Here is a 13890-nt window from a genome sequence, read left to right as displayed (position 1 = left end):
TGTGGTCAAAAACTAGGTCAGTAGGTCTAAATATAGAAAAACCTTTTGACCACTCTAGAGGCCATATTTTTCAATGGATCTTCATGAAAATTTGTCTGAATGTTCACCTTGATGATATCTAGATAAAATTTGAAACTGGGTCACATGTTGCCAAAATTAGGTCAGTAGGTATAAAAATAGAAAAACCTTGTGGCCTCTCTAGAGGCCATACTCTTCATGAGATCTTCATGAAAATTGGTGAGAATGTTCACCTTGATAATATCTAGGTCAAGATCAGAACTGGGTCATTTGCCTTCAAAAACTAGGTCATTAGGTCAGATAATAGAAAAATCTTGTGACCCCTCTAGAAGCCATATTTTTCAATGGATCTTCATGAAAATTGGGTCATGTGGAGACAGGTGAGCGATTCAGGACCATCATGGTCCTCTTGTTTAGCTGATTTTACAGTTTTTGTGTTTATTTTTCTTGCATAAAACATGACCACCACTTTTCTTTCGATTTTTATTTAGCACTGACAATATTCTTCAAGAAAATGTAAGTTACAGACATTTAAAATGGGTCCTGATGTGTGCTGCGGCCATTGGAAATTGTCAGTTTCTTTAACTTACAAATCTTAGTTGAGTTTTTTGTACCAGTTCATATTTTGTGTAAACTGTTTGACATATGGCTTTGAAACTTTTTAGCTCACCAGTCACATGTGACAAGGTGAGCTTTTGTGATCACCCTTCGTCAGTCGTCAGTCCGTCCGTCCATGCGTCAACAATTTCTTGTCTGCACGATAGTGGTTTCATTTATGATTTTATTTTAACTAAACTTGCACACAACTTGAATCACCATAAGATCTCGGTTCCTTTCTTGAACTGGCCAGATCCAATAATGGGTTCCAGAGTTATGGTCCCTGAAAGGGCCAAAGTCAGCTGTTTATTATGTCTCCCCCAGGAGACATATTGTTTTTGCCCTGTCCGTCCGTCCGTACGTCACACTTCATTTCCGAGCAATAACTGGAGAACCATTTGACCTAGAACCTTCAAACTTCATAGGGTTGTAGGACTGCTGGAGTAGACGACCCCTATTGTTTTTGGGGTCACTCCGTCAAAGGTCAAGGTCACAGGGGCCTGAACATTGAAAACCATTTCCAATCAATAACTAGAGAACCACTTGACCCAGAATGTTGAAACTTCATAGGATGATTGGCCATGAAGAGTAGATGACCCCTATTGATTTTAGGGTCACTCCGTCAAAGGTCAAGGTCACAGGGGCCTGAACATTGAAAACCATTTCCGATCAATAACTAGAGAACCACTTGACCCAGAATGTTGAAACTTCATAGGATGATTTGTCATGAAGAGTAGATGACCGCTATTGATTTTGGGGTCACTCCGCCAAAGGTCAAGGTCACAGGGGCCTGAACATTGAAAACCATTTCCGATCAATAGCTAGAGAACCACTTGACCCAAAGTGTTGAAACTTCATAGGATGATTGGTCATAAAGAGTAGATGACCCCTATTGATTTTGGGGTCACTCCATCAAAGGACAAGATCACAGGGGCCTGAACATGGAGTTGAAACTTCATAGGATGATTGTACATGCAATGTAGATGACCCCTATCGATTTTGGGTTCACTCCATTAAAGGTCAAGGTCACAGGGACCTGACCATTGAAAACCATTTCCAGTCAGTAACTTGAGAACCACTTGACCCAGAATGTTGGAACTTAATAGGATGATTGGTCATGCAAAGTAGATGACCTGTAACGATTTTGGGGTCACTCTGTGAAAGGTCAAGGTTACAGGGGCCTGAACATTGAAAACCATTTCCGGTCAGTAACTTGAGAACCACTTGACCCAGAATGATGAAACTTCACAGGATGATTGGTCATGCAGAGTAGATGACCCCTAAAAATTTTAGGGTCACTCTGTTAAAGGTCAAGGCCACAGGGGCCTGAACATGGAAAACCATTTCCAATCAATAACTTGAAAACCTCTCGACCCAGAATGTTGAAACTTCATAGGATGATTGTTCATGCAGAGTAAATGACCCCTATTGTTTTTGGGGTCACTCTGTTAAAGGTCAAGGTCACAGGGGCCTGAACATTGATAACCAGTTCCGATCAATAACTTGAGAACCACTTGACCCAGAATGTTGAAACTTCATAGGATGATTGAACATGCAAAGTAGATGATCCCTATTGTTTTTCGAGTCAGTCTAATAAAGGTCAAGGTCACAGTGGCCTGTTCATGTAAAATCATTTTTTGGAAATAACTTGAGAACCACTTGACCTACAATGTTGAAACTTAATAGGATGATTGGACATGCAGAGTAGATGACCCCTATTTATTTTGAGGTCACTTGATCAAAAGTCAAGGTCACAGGAGCCTGAACAGTGACTTGAGAACCACTAGGCCACTAGTGTTGAAATTTAGCGGGATGACTGGACATGCCGAATAGATGATCCCTATTGCAGCCAACCATCAGTGTCTCTTTGACTTTCGCTCCTGACCCCTATTGACTTCGTGCCTCTAGGACTTTGCATTGGGGGAGACATGCGCTTTTTTACAAAAGCATTTTCTAGTTCTTTACATATTTATTCTTCCAGTCAGTGATAGGCATTTGTACCGGCCGTCCAATGTACTAACTTATTGGATGCAATATACACCACAGCAACTTCGGTACGAATCTTTATGTTAGCTAAAGGATGATACCGTTGAAAAAATAAAAATTGTCCGCTCGAAATTCAGCGTCGGTAAACGTTTGAAGTTAAGTTTCTGTAATGTTTGCAGATGAAAATGTGTCCGTCTCTGTCTCTCTTTTTTTGTACTAAGAAAGAATAAACCGAGAATAAAAAGATTAGGTAGCTTTGTCTTGTACAATACGGGATATATTTAAACTCCTACTCATTAATAAAACATATTTGACTCACCTAGGCCGATCTATTGTGTTATATTTTTGAAATGGAAATTGATACTCATCAAAATTTATTGCCATAATGTACAGCACAATGTGAACTAACATGATAATATACATTCAAATGGTTACTTGCTGGAAGTTTGAACTTTGTACCACCAAAAGATACGCCACCCCCACCCCCCACTTTCTTTGAAAAACAGAAGTGCATGAGAGAGTCTTCCGTTAAAAGAAAATACCTATAGATGAACAAAATTTCAAAAACTTTCAAATCAGAAAATAAGGAAAATAGTTGAAACATTTTACTAGTTAATATTTTGATGTTTGTACTGTAAGATACAGCTAAAATTCCTTCTGCTTTATATAATTGACAGACAAAAGCTAGTACAATCATTTAATAGTTTAATCGTTTACCTAGCACTCACGAATCACTTTATTTCTTATTCATTTTGTAATTACTAAGCAAAGTATTTTCTAAATTTGAAATTATTTTTATAAATCTGGAGACACGTTTTAAATACAAACCTGACAGAACAATGATAGGTAAACTCGAAGTATCAAAAACAAAAAATCATCGTATATAAAAATTTGAGCATCTGTGCTGGTTGACTGATATTTTGTCGGGCATGTCCTTGCTGAACCTTAACTTCCTAGTTAGAAGTTTATTAGGCAAATTTAACAAATTATAAATTGATATGGACTTCTAAGGTCATAAACAGAAACACAGTTTTGTACCGGGCTTGATACACTGCTCTTTCCATTTTAAGCCCCTGGCATAATAATTGAATCATTATAATTATGTAGACATGGGACCCATCGAGGTTTGAGATGAGATAAACTGCCTCAAAGGTGTGAACAGTTTTAGATGGTTCCATGTTTTATTTAGAAGTATGTTTTTTATTCGTTGTTGAACGGAATGTTGCCTGTCTACCGGGTATTTATATTAAGACTATTTCCTTTATTCACGTGAAAGGTTGAAAATACTACGATTCGCTATAGGGAAAACTTTGAAAATCTTCTTGTAAAAAAAACGCAAGGTCTAGGGCTTTGATATATGGTGTGTAGCATCATCTAGTGGTCCTCTACCTAGATTGTTCAAATTATTCCCCTAGGGTCAAATATGGCCCGCCCCGGGGTCCCAAGTTTTACATAGACTTATTTAGGAAAAAAAGTTTAAAACTCTTCTTGTCTGAAACCACATGACATAAGCCTTTGATATTTTGTTTGTAGCATTGTCTTATGGTCCTCAACCAAAATTGTTCAGATTGTACCACTGGGGTGAAAAGAAGCCCTGCCTTAAAGCTTCGGGCCCGCCCGCTTAGCTCAGTAGGTAAGAGCGTTGGTCTACGGATCGCGGGGTCGCGAGTTCGATCCTTGGGCGGGGCGTATGTTCTCTGTGACTATTTGATAAACGACATTGTGTCTGAAATCATTAGTCCTCGACCTCTGACTCATGTGGGGAAGTTGGCAGTTACTTGCGGAGAACAGGTTTGTACTGGTACAGAATCCAGGAACACCGGTTAGGTTAACTGCCCGCCGTTACATGACTGAAATACTGTTGAAAATGGCGTTAAACCCAAAACAAACAAACAAACAAATTAAAGCTTCGGGGCCCCATGTTTTATATATAGACTTATATATAGGAAAAAACTTTTAAAATCTTCTTGTCTGAAACCACATGACCTAGGCTTTTGATATTTGGTATGATGCATTGCCTAGTAGTACTCTACCAAAATTGTTCAAATTATGCCCCTGGGATTAAAAGAGGCCCCGCCCCGGGGTCACTTAATTATTATATGAGTTATATAGGAAAAATACTTGAAAAATTATCTGATCCTATTTCCAAGACTGTTTAATAATAATTACCTGATGACCCTAAGTATTATGATGTCAGTTGACTGTGGCCTTGACCTGCTGACCTACTTTCTTTTTATTTAAGATACAGCCTTGAAATTTGGATGACATGTACAGTTTTGCACACCGATCATAAAACTGAATTGCATTGACTATGAATGTGACCTACTGACTTTCTTAATATTTTAGCATCAGTTTGACATTTGAAACGTGTTGCTCATATTACTCAGGTGAGCGATTCAGGGTGATCATGACCATCTTGTTTGTTAACCTCCTTATAGTATTGAAAGTAGTGATTTTTTAAACATATGCATTATATCACCTATTACTAATAAGACTAAGTACATATTATATTATATTTTTCACACAGTACATATGATATTTATTAGAATGATTATATTGTAGCAAATTTTGAATTTAAAAAAGAGAGTATTTATAAAGCAGAATGTTTTAATTAGGATTCTAACACGACCAGCAAATAACCTATATACACATAGAAAAACATTAAGTCAACATTTATTTTGTGATAACACTTGCGCGTGCAGTGACGTCATCCGATCCAGGTGTGTAGCACGTTCGTAAAAAGTAGTTACCATTTTTTCTAACACTGTTGATTTTAGTATGTTGTGTTAGAATGAAAATAACAAGTTCCCAAGTGTGATTTATCATAGAATAACCCGAGTTTCTCGTTCTTATGTGAAGCAATATATCACTCAGGCCTTAGTAACGGCCTTCGTGATATATTATTACACATAAGAACTCAAAACACAGGTTATTCTACGATAAACCATGATTGGGAAATTATTATTTCCTAAAAAACATACAATCAATTATTTTACAAAGTTGTAGTGATAGCTAACTCAACAAAAAAATGAATAATAAAGTGGGACAAAATCATCATGTATTTTACAAAGTTGTAGTGATAGCTAACTCAACAAAAAAGTGAATAATAAAGGGGGACAAAATCATCATTCAAGGGTGCTGAAATTATTTAAACTGGGAAGAGTTGACTAACCAGGAGCAAGATGAAGTTAAACCAAATGTCATGAATTTAATGAGAAATTTTAAAAGATCATTTGAAACAAATCTTTAGTTATCAAATATACCACCTATTTATATAAACCTTCAAAATAATTGTGAAACTTTGAAAATACATAGAAAACACACAAAAAAAACTTCATCAATATTGAAATGTTGAATTTAATTTAAAATTCTTCAACATAATATACAGAGAATAGAATTTATAAAAAGATCACAAAGCATGAAAGATAACTGGTATTGACCTTTGACCCAGCTAGTCAGGCATTAACATGATGAGTCATCCAACCATGCAGTGTTTACTATTCAATACACATTTTTTGACATTTATCATACACAGTAACTGTTGTACTGCCTAGTTTGTCAGGTTTAAGTGGATAACTAACAAGGGAGTAATGGACACTTGTATTGCAAATGTTTCTTGAATGTATTTTGAAACTGAAGGGAATTAGTTATAATGATCTTACTGTAAAGTGAGTGGGCAGATACCTGGATTATACAGATATGTCAGCCATTTTTGTTGTCATGTGAAAACTAGGTCATGGTTGTTTACAAATATTGGAGCTGTTTCAGTAATGAATAAAGGTTTAGATTAGTAGCAAAAGTGTTTGTTTGAAGGTGATAGGTATACAAGTGTGTAAAACAATATTGTTGATTCAAAAGTGATAAAACAACTTACAGTCTATTACAGAAAAACTTGCAACATGCAGAAAAAGGTTGTAGGAGAAAGTAGGTCATGCTTGTTTTGATTTTGTGGGGTTTTCAGAAATTTTAGTTTCGGTTTCAGACTGAAGTCAGGAAGTGATAAAACAATGTAATATGATGAAATACTGAGTAACACTCTATAATACTGTGTAATCAGGGACATATTTTATCTTAATCCACTCCTTAAGATCAAGCAGATTTGCATGAAACGTCAATAAATTTGAGAAAATGTTCAATTATCAGAGCAATATTTACAACAAAGTTGTTGATACGTGGCATCAGTTAAATACATCAATGGAAAGTTTGTCAAGTAATATTGAGGCTGCAACAGAAAGGGTATATTGGGCTGCAAATGCAGCCTACCAGACCATTCCACTGTCGTTGAGACAGTCTACACTTCTGACCAGTCTGTATTCAGAATGGAAAACATATTACGATGACATTTACAAGTGGATTCATCCAAAACTTACAGACCTAAGGTGACTGTTATTTAATTTTTAGCCTTTTACAATTTTTTCAGTTATTGCAAGGACCTGTTGTATTAATAGCATTTCAGAATGATTTACTGTAACAGCATTAATACATGCAAAGGATACTGGCTTCTTAAAGGCAGTTGTTAAATAATATATTAATTACATAATGAAAATTTAAATATCTGATATTATAGTGGGGTGAGAAACAAAGAATAGATATGTTATATGTTACTAGCATAGATAATTCATAGATCTATCAGTCATTTTCACGTATCCCCAGAACTGAAACCGAAAATCTGCACAGACTGAAATCCTAGTTAGGGGTTACTGAATTTGGTTTGAAAAAGTAAATCAAAGCCTTGAGACGTCTGGTAGGGGCAGGTTTAGTGGGTTTATTTTCTGTTTTATGGCATGGTTGTGTACCTCAATGCCATTCGTTTACAGCCAGGATATATAGCAGAGAATACCTGAATTTATATTTTGTCTATTAAAAGTGTCATGCCACTAGTACAGAATGTAAGAAAAACATCAAACAGTTCACATGCAAATCAAAAACAAATCTTCCCTGTGAAATGTTAACATTGACACCACATTTACTTTATAAATATCTTATTTATAAATTGTACTAATAATAATATACTTCTGATCTATTAAATAGATTTAGTAGAATTCTATTTGTAACAAAACAAATGCCTAACTGTAGCTGGAATGCCTTATCAGTGATAGATCTTATATAACCTAAATGGTCAGTGTAAATGGCAACAGGTTACATTAGGACTGCTTAATCATTGATAATTAATGTTATCCTCAATGTTCATGGAAGGATCTGTCCAAATATCTATCAACACAGTTTGGGAAAAGATGGATACTATTAGGTTGTTGACATTTTAAAAGCATTCAACACCCTGAAATTAAACGTGCATTGGCTCCCACTCTGATTCTTGGTGCCTCCTCTGCAGCACTGGCTCCTCCTCTTGGTCAAAAATACTCACTGACGGGTGAATCCCATCAACAAATCACATAGGCGATACAGTATTAAGACATTCGTTTCAACAAGATCGGTATGATGGCTTTGAAGGTTTTGGTTAATGTAAATTGGGGCGAAATATACGGACAAATTTCCTCATATGGTTTGAACTGGTCCTATTTTACACTTCAAAAATTCTCATGTTTAAAAAATTTAATGCTCTCTCGAGATCTGTACAAATCGGACTGCATAAATAAAAAGTATAACTATTCCTGAGTGGGACTACATTGCCCTTTTCTTGAAAAATGGCTTAAATTTGCTACAGAAAGTAAACAATCAACACATCCTCTTTCTTTGATTACATTTCTTGTATAGTTCCAGTCACTAACGCCGCCTCAGAAGTATTATTGTCTCTTTTTACAACTCACCTCCAAACAGAGTAGAAGCCAGTGTTTACAGGCTGTGGCTTTGTGTAGCACATGAACATCTTTTTGATGTGATTAGGAATGAAAATTTAATAAAGATTAAATGATTGTCAGAAGTGCACTTACAACTTTGGTAGCGGGTGAAACCGCCCCAAAAATGGACTCCTGTTTGTCCACAAGTTGCCAAATTTGTAAATACACATTTTCTCTCTGTGATTCGGGTCAAAATTTGACAGAAATTTGAGAGTTGTTGCGGATTCCAAAATTAAAGAAAAACAGCATTTGTGCAGATTCTGTTTCAGTTTAGTGTAATTATGTGAAATGGTTTTAATCACAGAGTCGCAGATTTATGTCTCAGAAATTGCTTCCAAAACATTTGTGCCAATTTCCTATATCTATATAGTCATTCTGTTGCTATGCACCTATTAATCTTTTGCTCAAGGGAGGAGGTTGCCGAGATACATTTGACTTTAGAAATAGAATGATCCCAGTTAGGTGGGATTTTGACATACAGAACAATTCCATGTCATGGGAAATAGACATGGCTGGATTTAAGATCCCAGGAGAAGGGAATATGCCATACAGGCATAAAATCACTAACTAGCTGGTCTTCATTGTTCTACATAAAATTGAGAAACTTCTAAAGGCTGCAGACAGACACCAGGACCCATTTTTAAACGTCGGTTACTTACATTTTCTTGAATAATATTGTCAGTGCTGAATAGAAGTCAAAAGAAAAATGGGGGTTACGTTTGATGCAAGAAAAATATTTTCAGTCAAACAAACACTGAAATCTGCTAAAATAGAGACACCTTCCTTCTTGGCAAATCATAGTAAGATAGACCTGTGCATTCTGCAAATAATCTGTTATTATCGCACTGTGTGATAGTAGTGCATGCATTCATTAGAAACTAGGTTTATTTGTAGGAATCTTGCTGCTTTTATTGCGGACCTCAGCCTAAAATGTACGGTATTGTCATTTAACATTTTAAATTTTGTACAATCAGGGTTCTCGGAAACGCCGATATTGGTGTCCCTGTACGCATTATTGGTCCCGGAATACGCGTTTATTGAAGCTTGGGAGACCCCGGACGCACGTTTCTGCAGTGAGACGCAATGAAAATTAATTGATTAAATAAACCTGCGAATACACAAGGTTTGACTCGAGAGCAAAATATGTGGGCAGAGTTACTCGCTTGTCACCTATAGCCACGTATAGCCAATCAGCGTTGCCCATTTCCACTACACCGTGAGACAGGCGGCATAAGGTCACACTTAAAAGGTCAAAAACAAGATACTTTTTTTAAAAAGAAAATGAAAAAAACCTCAAATAATGTTTGATGAGCCACAGCTTCAATATGCCATGCAGCTAGCTTATGGAAGGTTGATGATTCTACCCAGATGCCCGCTGCATGCAGTGGCACCCGAGATCTTCCTTCACCTGTAAAAGCTAGAAAGCCGCCATATGACCTATAATTGTGTCTGAGTGACATTAAACCCAACAAAATAAATAAATCCAATGGCATTATGCCCACCTCGGGCACACATGCCAAAATGGAAAGTTTCCTTTCTTTTGGTGAAATTTGAAGTACCGGTAGTTAGTTTTAAAATGGTGAAACAAACCACAGTGGGCATAGTGAAAAATTAATGTGCTAGTCAAGTTTGTGTTTAAGCCAGTGCTTGTGTACTTCAGTGTTGCTGCTGGTACACACCTGATCTTAAGCATTAAAAATTATGAAACAAACCACAAAGTTATGGGGGCATGGTGAAAATGTGTTGCTACTGGTACATACCTGAGCTTGTAAGGTTTTAAACAAAGTACAGTGTAAAAATAGTTCTTGTACTCTTTTTTATTGTAATGACATGTTTAATGAACTCGCTTGAAAGAGAAGTTTTCAAATGAAAAGTTAATGAGACTGAAACTTTAATTGTCTTACTTTTGTTTTGTTTTTTTCAGTAACACAACCCTACATATTGGTACAGGTGTTTCTCTCGGCATTGTAGCATCAGTTCTCATTTTGGTATTTGTCCTCACAAGATTTTTACCATCAGTAAGTTGAAACCGTTTTGTTTTTCCTTTGTTTAGAGGGTACTTTTTTCTCTCATTCACTTTGTCTGGAGATTATTTATTCCTAATAATGCCTGCTTTAATAAATGTCAAGTTGTCTTCTGCGCCTTTGTCGCATTATTAATAGAACAAATTGTTCAAGGTGAGAAAGTGTTGTTGACTGTCATGTATTGTCCATTTGTCATCAATTCATTTGACTCTGTAGGTCACAATTTTGACCCAGTCTTAATGAAACTTTAAAAAGCCGAAATGTTATAATAATGTTGTAATAATACCATCAACCCTTTCACTATCCATAACAGCAGCAGGGTATTTAGCTGTCTTTCAGACTGCCTTGTTCCAGTTTATAGAGAACATGTCCACCAGAGGTGATAGTCCCTCTTATATACATATTTACAGTGTTTCCAATATGCATAAAGTGGATATTTTAAAAAGAATTCTTATCAGAAAACACTGGCCAAATTTCAGATAAATCGGCAGATATTTTACATGTGTGACCCTCAGCCAAAATTGTCCAAGCAATCTGAAACTCGTATATGAACAGTTTAGGGCCATCATGGCCTGGTCTTGATGACAAATATCAGATGGTAATTATGTTTGATTAGTAAATACTAACACATTTGTGTTTGAAACCAGATTGTCTTTGTACTTAAAGTACGTGGAGCGCTATCCTACTTGCACTGTGACTCCTTTTAATTTGGAAGTTTTGTGAAAGTTAGCATGTAAGAAGGACCTGGTATCTCAGGAGCTGTTGTAAAGATTGCTTTCAAACTCTTCCTGAGAATTTGACATTAGGAAATGACCATTTTGAGACAGGTTCCATATCTCCTACTTACAGTTACATAATTATGTCCCCTTTTTGAATTTGGAAAAGTTTGAGGTTTGGTATATGCTTGCCAGCTCATTTAGCTCATTTGGGAGAGGGAAGATCTACAGATCACAGAGTCATAAGCTCAATCCCTTGGTAAGGCAGATGTTCTCCTTGATTATCTGATAAAAGGTATTGGGTCTGAAATTGGTCTCTGTCTCTGACTCCAGTGAAGAAGTTGGCAGTTACTTGCAGGTACCAGTTTAGTACTGGTACAGAGCTTAGGGAAGTACTGGTACATGTAGTACAGAACCCAGGAGCATTGATAAGGTTAAAGGTCCATTACTAAGGGAAAGTGAGTTGGGAATTTTTTTCATAGCCAGTGCATAGACTTCTGCAAGACACTAAATAATGAAGATTGGCAGATCAAAATTTACAGAAGGTCTTTGGAACTCAAAGAAATGTATGTGTATTATGTTGAAATTTCAATGAATCGACAGAATGACTCCCCAGGTCTTTTTAACTTTCTTCATACTTCATAGAAAAATAATTGTACATATACTGCGATTTATTTCGAATTTCTACATACCAACTTTCATTTTCCAATAAAATGAAATAGTTTCTGTGCTTTTTAAAAGAAATTAAAATGTTCACTTTCCTTAGTATTGGACCTTTAACTGTCTGCCATAACATAACATAACTAAGATACAGTTGAAAAATGGTCTAAACCCAAAACAGTCTTCTGTTGTAAGATACTATAAGGTTGAGTCATGCATGCTATTATTATACAGCTCATGTTGCTAACTTATATTTACAAAAATACATGTAGTGAAATGCAGATTACAGCACACAAATGATAAGACACAATAGCTTTAAAATAATATACACCTACAAAGTTTAAAGTCTTAACAACTCAAATATGTCTGTTATCGATAAAATAAATTAAAATTGGTTTCCTATATTTCTCAATAATGTGTGACCATTTATGGGGAGATAATATTGATTTTGTTTTGTCAGTCTGTTCTTCTGTCATGAAAGATTGTCCAAGGAACTTTAAAACTATGGGTTGGCTCTCAACCAGTTTGTGTAGAAAGGCTTAGTACTAAGGCCAGTTTGCTTCTTATCAGCATTTTTAGCTCTACTGAACTCTGTTCATGGTATGCTATTAGTGTAGGTGGAAGTTCTGGCATTGGTTGTCTGTTGTCCATCGTCCTGCAGTAATAGTGTTTAGCTCAACTGAGCCAAAGGCACGTGGTGAGCTTTTGTGACCACTCAATGTCCATCGTCCATCATGGGTCATGCGTCCGTCAACATTTTGTAAAAAAAATCTTCTTAGCTCAGTAAGGAAAGCGTTGATCTACAGATTGCAGGGTCGTGAGTTTGATCCCTGGGAGAAATGTAATTGGGTCTGCAATCATTCTTCCTCCACCTCTGAGTCATGTTGGGAAGTTGACAGTTAGTTGCACAGAACAGGACCAGGTTTAGACAGGTACAGAACCAAGGAACACCGGTTAGGTTAAATATCCGCCATTGCATAACTGAAATACTGTTGAAAAATGGCGTTAAAGAAACAAACAAAAAAAATGTATATACTTTTTGTAAAGTTTCCGGAAGCAAATGTTATGTATTACCAAATAAATGTTACTTTGTTCTGTAGCATAATGTAATTTTTGTAACAGAATGCAGTTTAGTAAAATAAAAATGTGTTTTTTCCTTTTCAGAAACTAAAGAATCTTGGGTACCTTTTTATGCTTTTTGGAGGTTCTGTTTCACTATGGATGTTAACAACATTTGGAAGCTTTTTCACCAATCCAATGACGGAAACATTTGTAGAAAACTGGCAATATTTTTTGGGCTATGTTATTACTGTTGGTATCCTGAGTTTTGCTGTGGTGTATAGATACGGACCAGTGACAGATGAAAGATCATTGAGTTTAATACAGTGGTTTTTACAATTGGTGGGACTGGTGCTGGTATATAATAGTACACAAATTCGAGAAGTGTCTATAGCATTGATATTGATACTGCTGGCTATTTATAACTTTCCAAGAAGGCTTTTACTAAATGAGAGAAGCAAGAATTGGTGGTAAGTATGATATTCAAAATCTTTTATTAAAAATTATTTACAGTAAAAATGCATTTCCTTCAGTGATATATATAGTTAAGTTTATACTGATTTATTTTAGCTTGATTCTGATTGAAAGCTTCCACTCTCAAGTCTGCTTCCTGGAAAATCCAGTACCAGTGTCATATGAGAAGTCCTAACCCCTTTGATGCTAGAACCCACGACCCCAAGGTTGAGCGGCCGACACATTAACCACTAGACCACTGCTCCCCTTTAAGTGATATATATAGAGAAAACCTCTGTCTCCAAAGGTTGAACCTTCTAGAGATCACAGTGCAAGATGTTTATTAATATATTTATCACATTTTCGTATGAGAAGTGCATTTTGCTGACATTACCTGTGGATTGTACGAGTTTTGATGCCTTGTGGCCTAAAAATTGTTAAAATTGACAGAGTCAGATCTCTAACTTGAGCAGTTCTTATCCAGTGTTCATCAAACTGGGTCATAATATCTGGGTCAGCTTTAGTAACCAGTCAGATTGATCAAAACACTGTGGAGTTATGGCTAGTCATTCTTCAGTA

General features: G+C 36.2%; 1 protein-coding gene across 2 annotated transcripts in view; it reads left to right on the top strand.

Moving 5' to 3' along the window:
• The window catches only part of LOC123561389 (nuclear envelope integral membrane protein 1-like), a 47704-nt gene that overhangs the window by 18569 nt on the left and 15245 nt on the right, over window positions 1-13890 (top strand). For both annotated transcript variants that reach the window (XM_045353730.2, XM_045353729.2), the window contains exons 6-7: window positions 10324-10417; window positions 12964-13328. In XM_045353730.2, the coding sequence (XP_045209665.1) occupies window positions 10324-10417; window positions 12964-13328 (459 nt within the window). The remainder of the gene's footprint in view (window positions 1-10323; window positions 10418-12963; window positions 13329-13890) is intronic.

This window comes from Mercenaria mercenaria, chromosome 10 (assembly GCF_021730395.1).
Source record: "Mercenaria mercenaria strain notata chromosome 10, MADL_Memer_1, whole genome shotgun sequence".
NCBI lineage: Eukaryota > Metazoa > Mollusca > Bivalvia > Venerida > Veneridae > Mercenaria > Mercenaria mercenaria.
The sequence above is the reverse complement of the archived record's forward strand: the minus strand, read 5'-3'. Positions and strand labels throughout refer to the sequence as shown.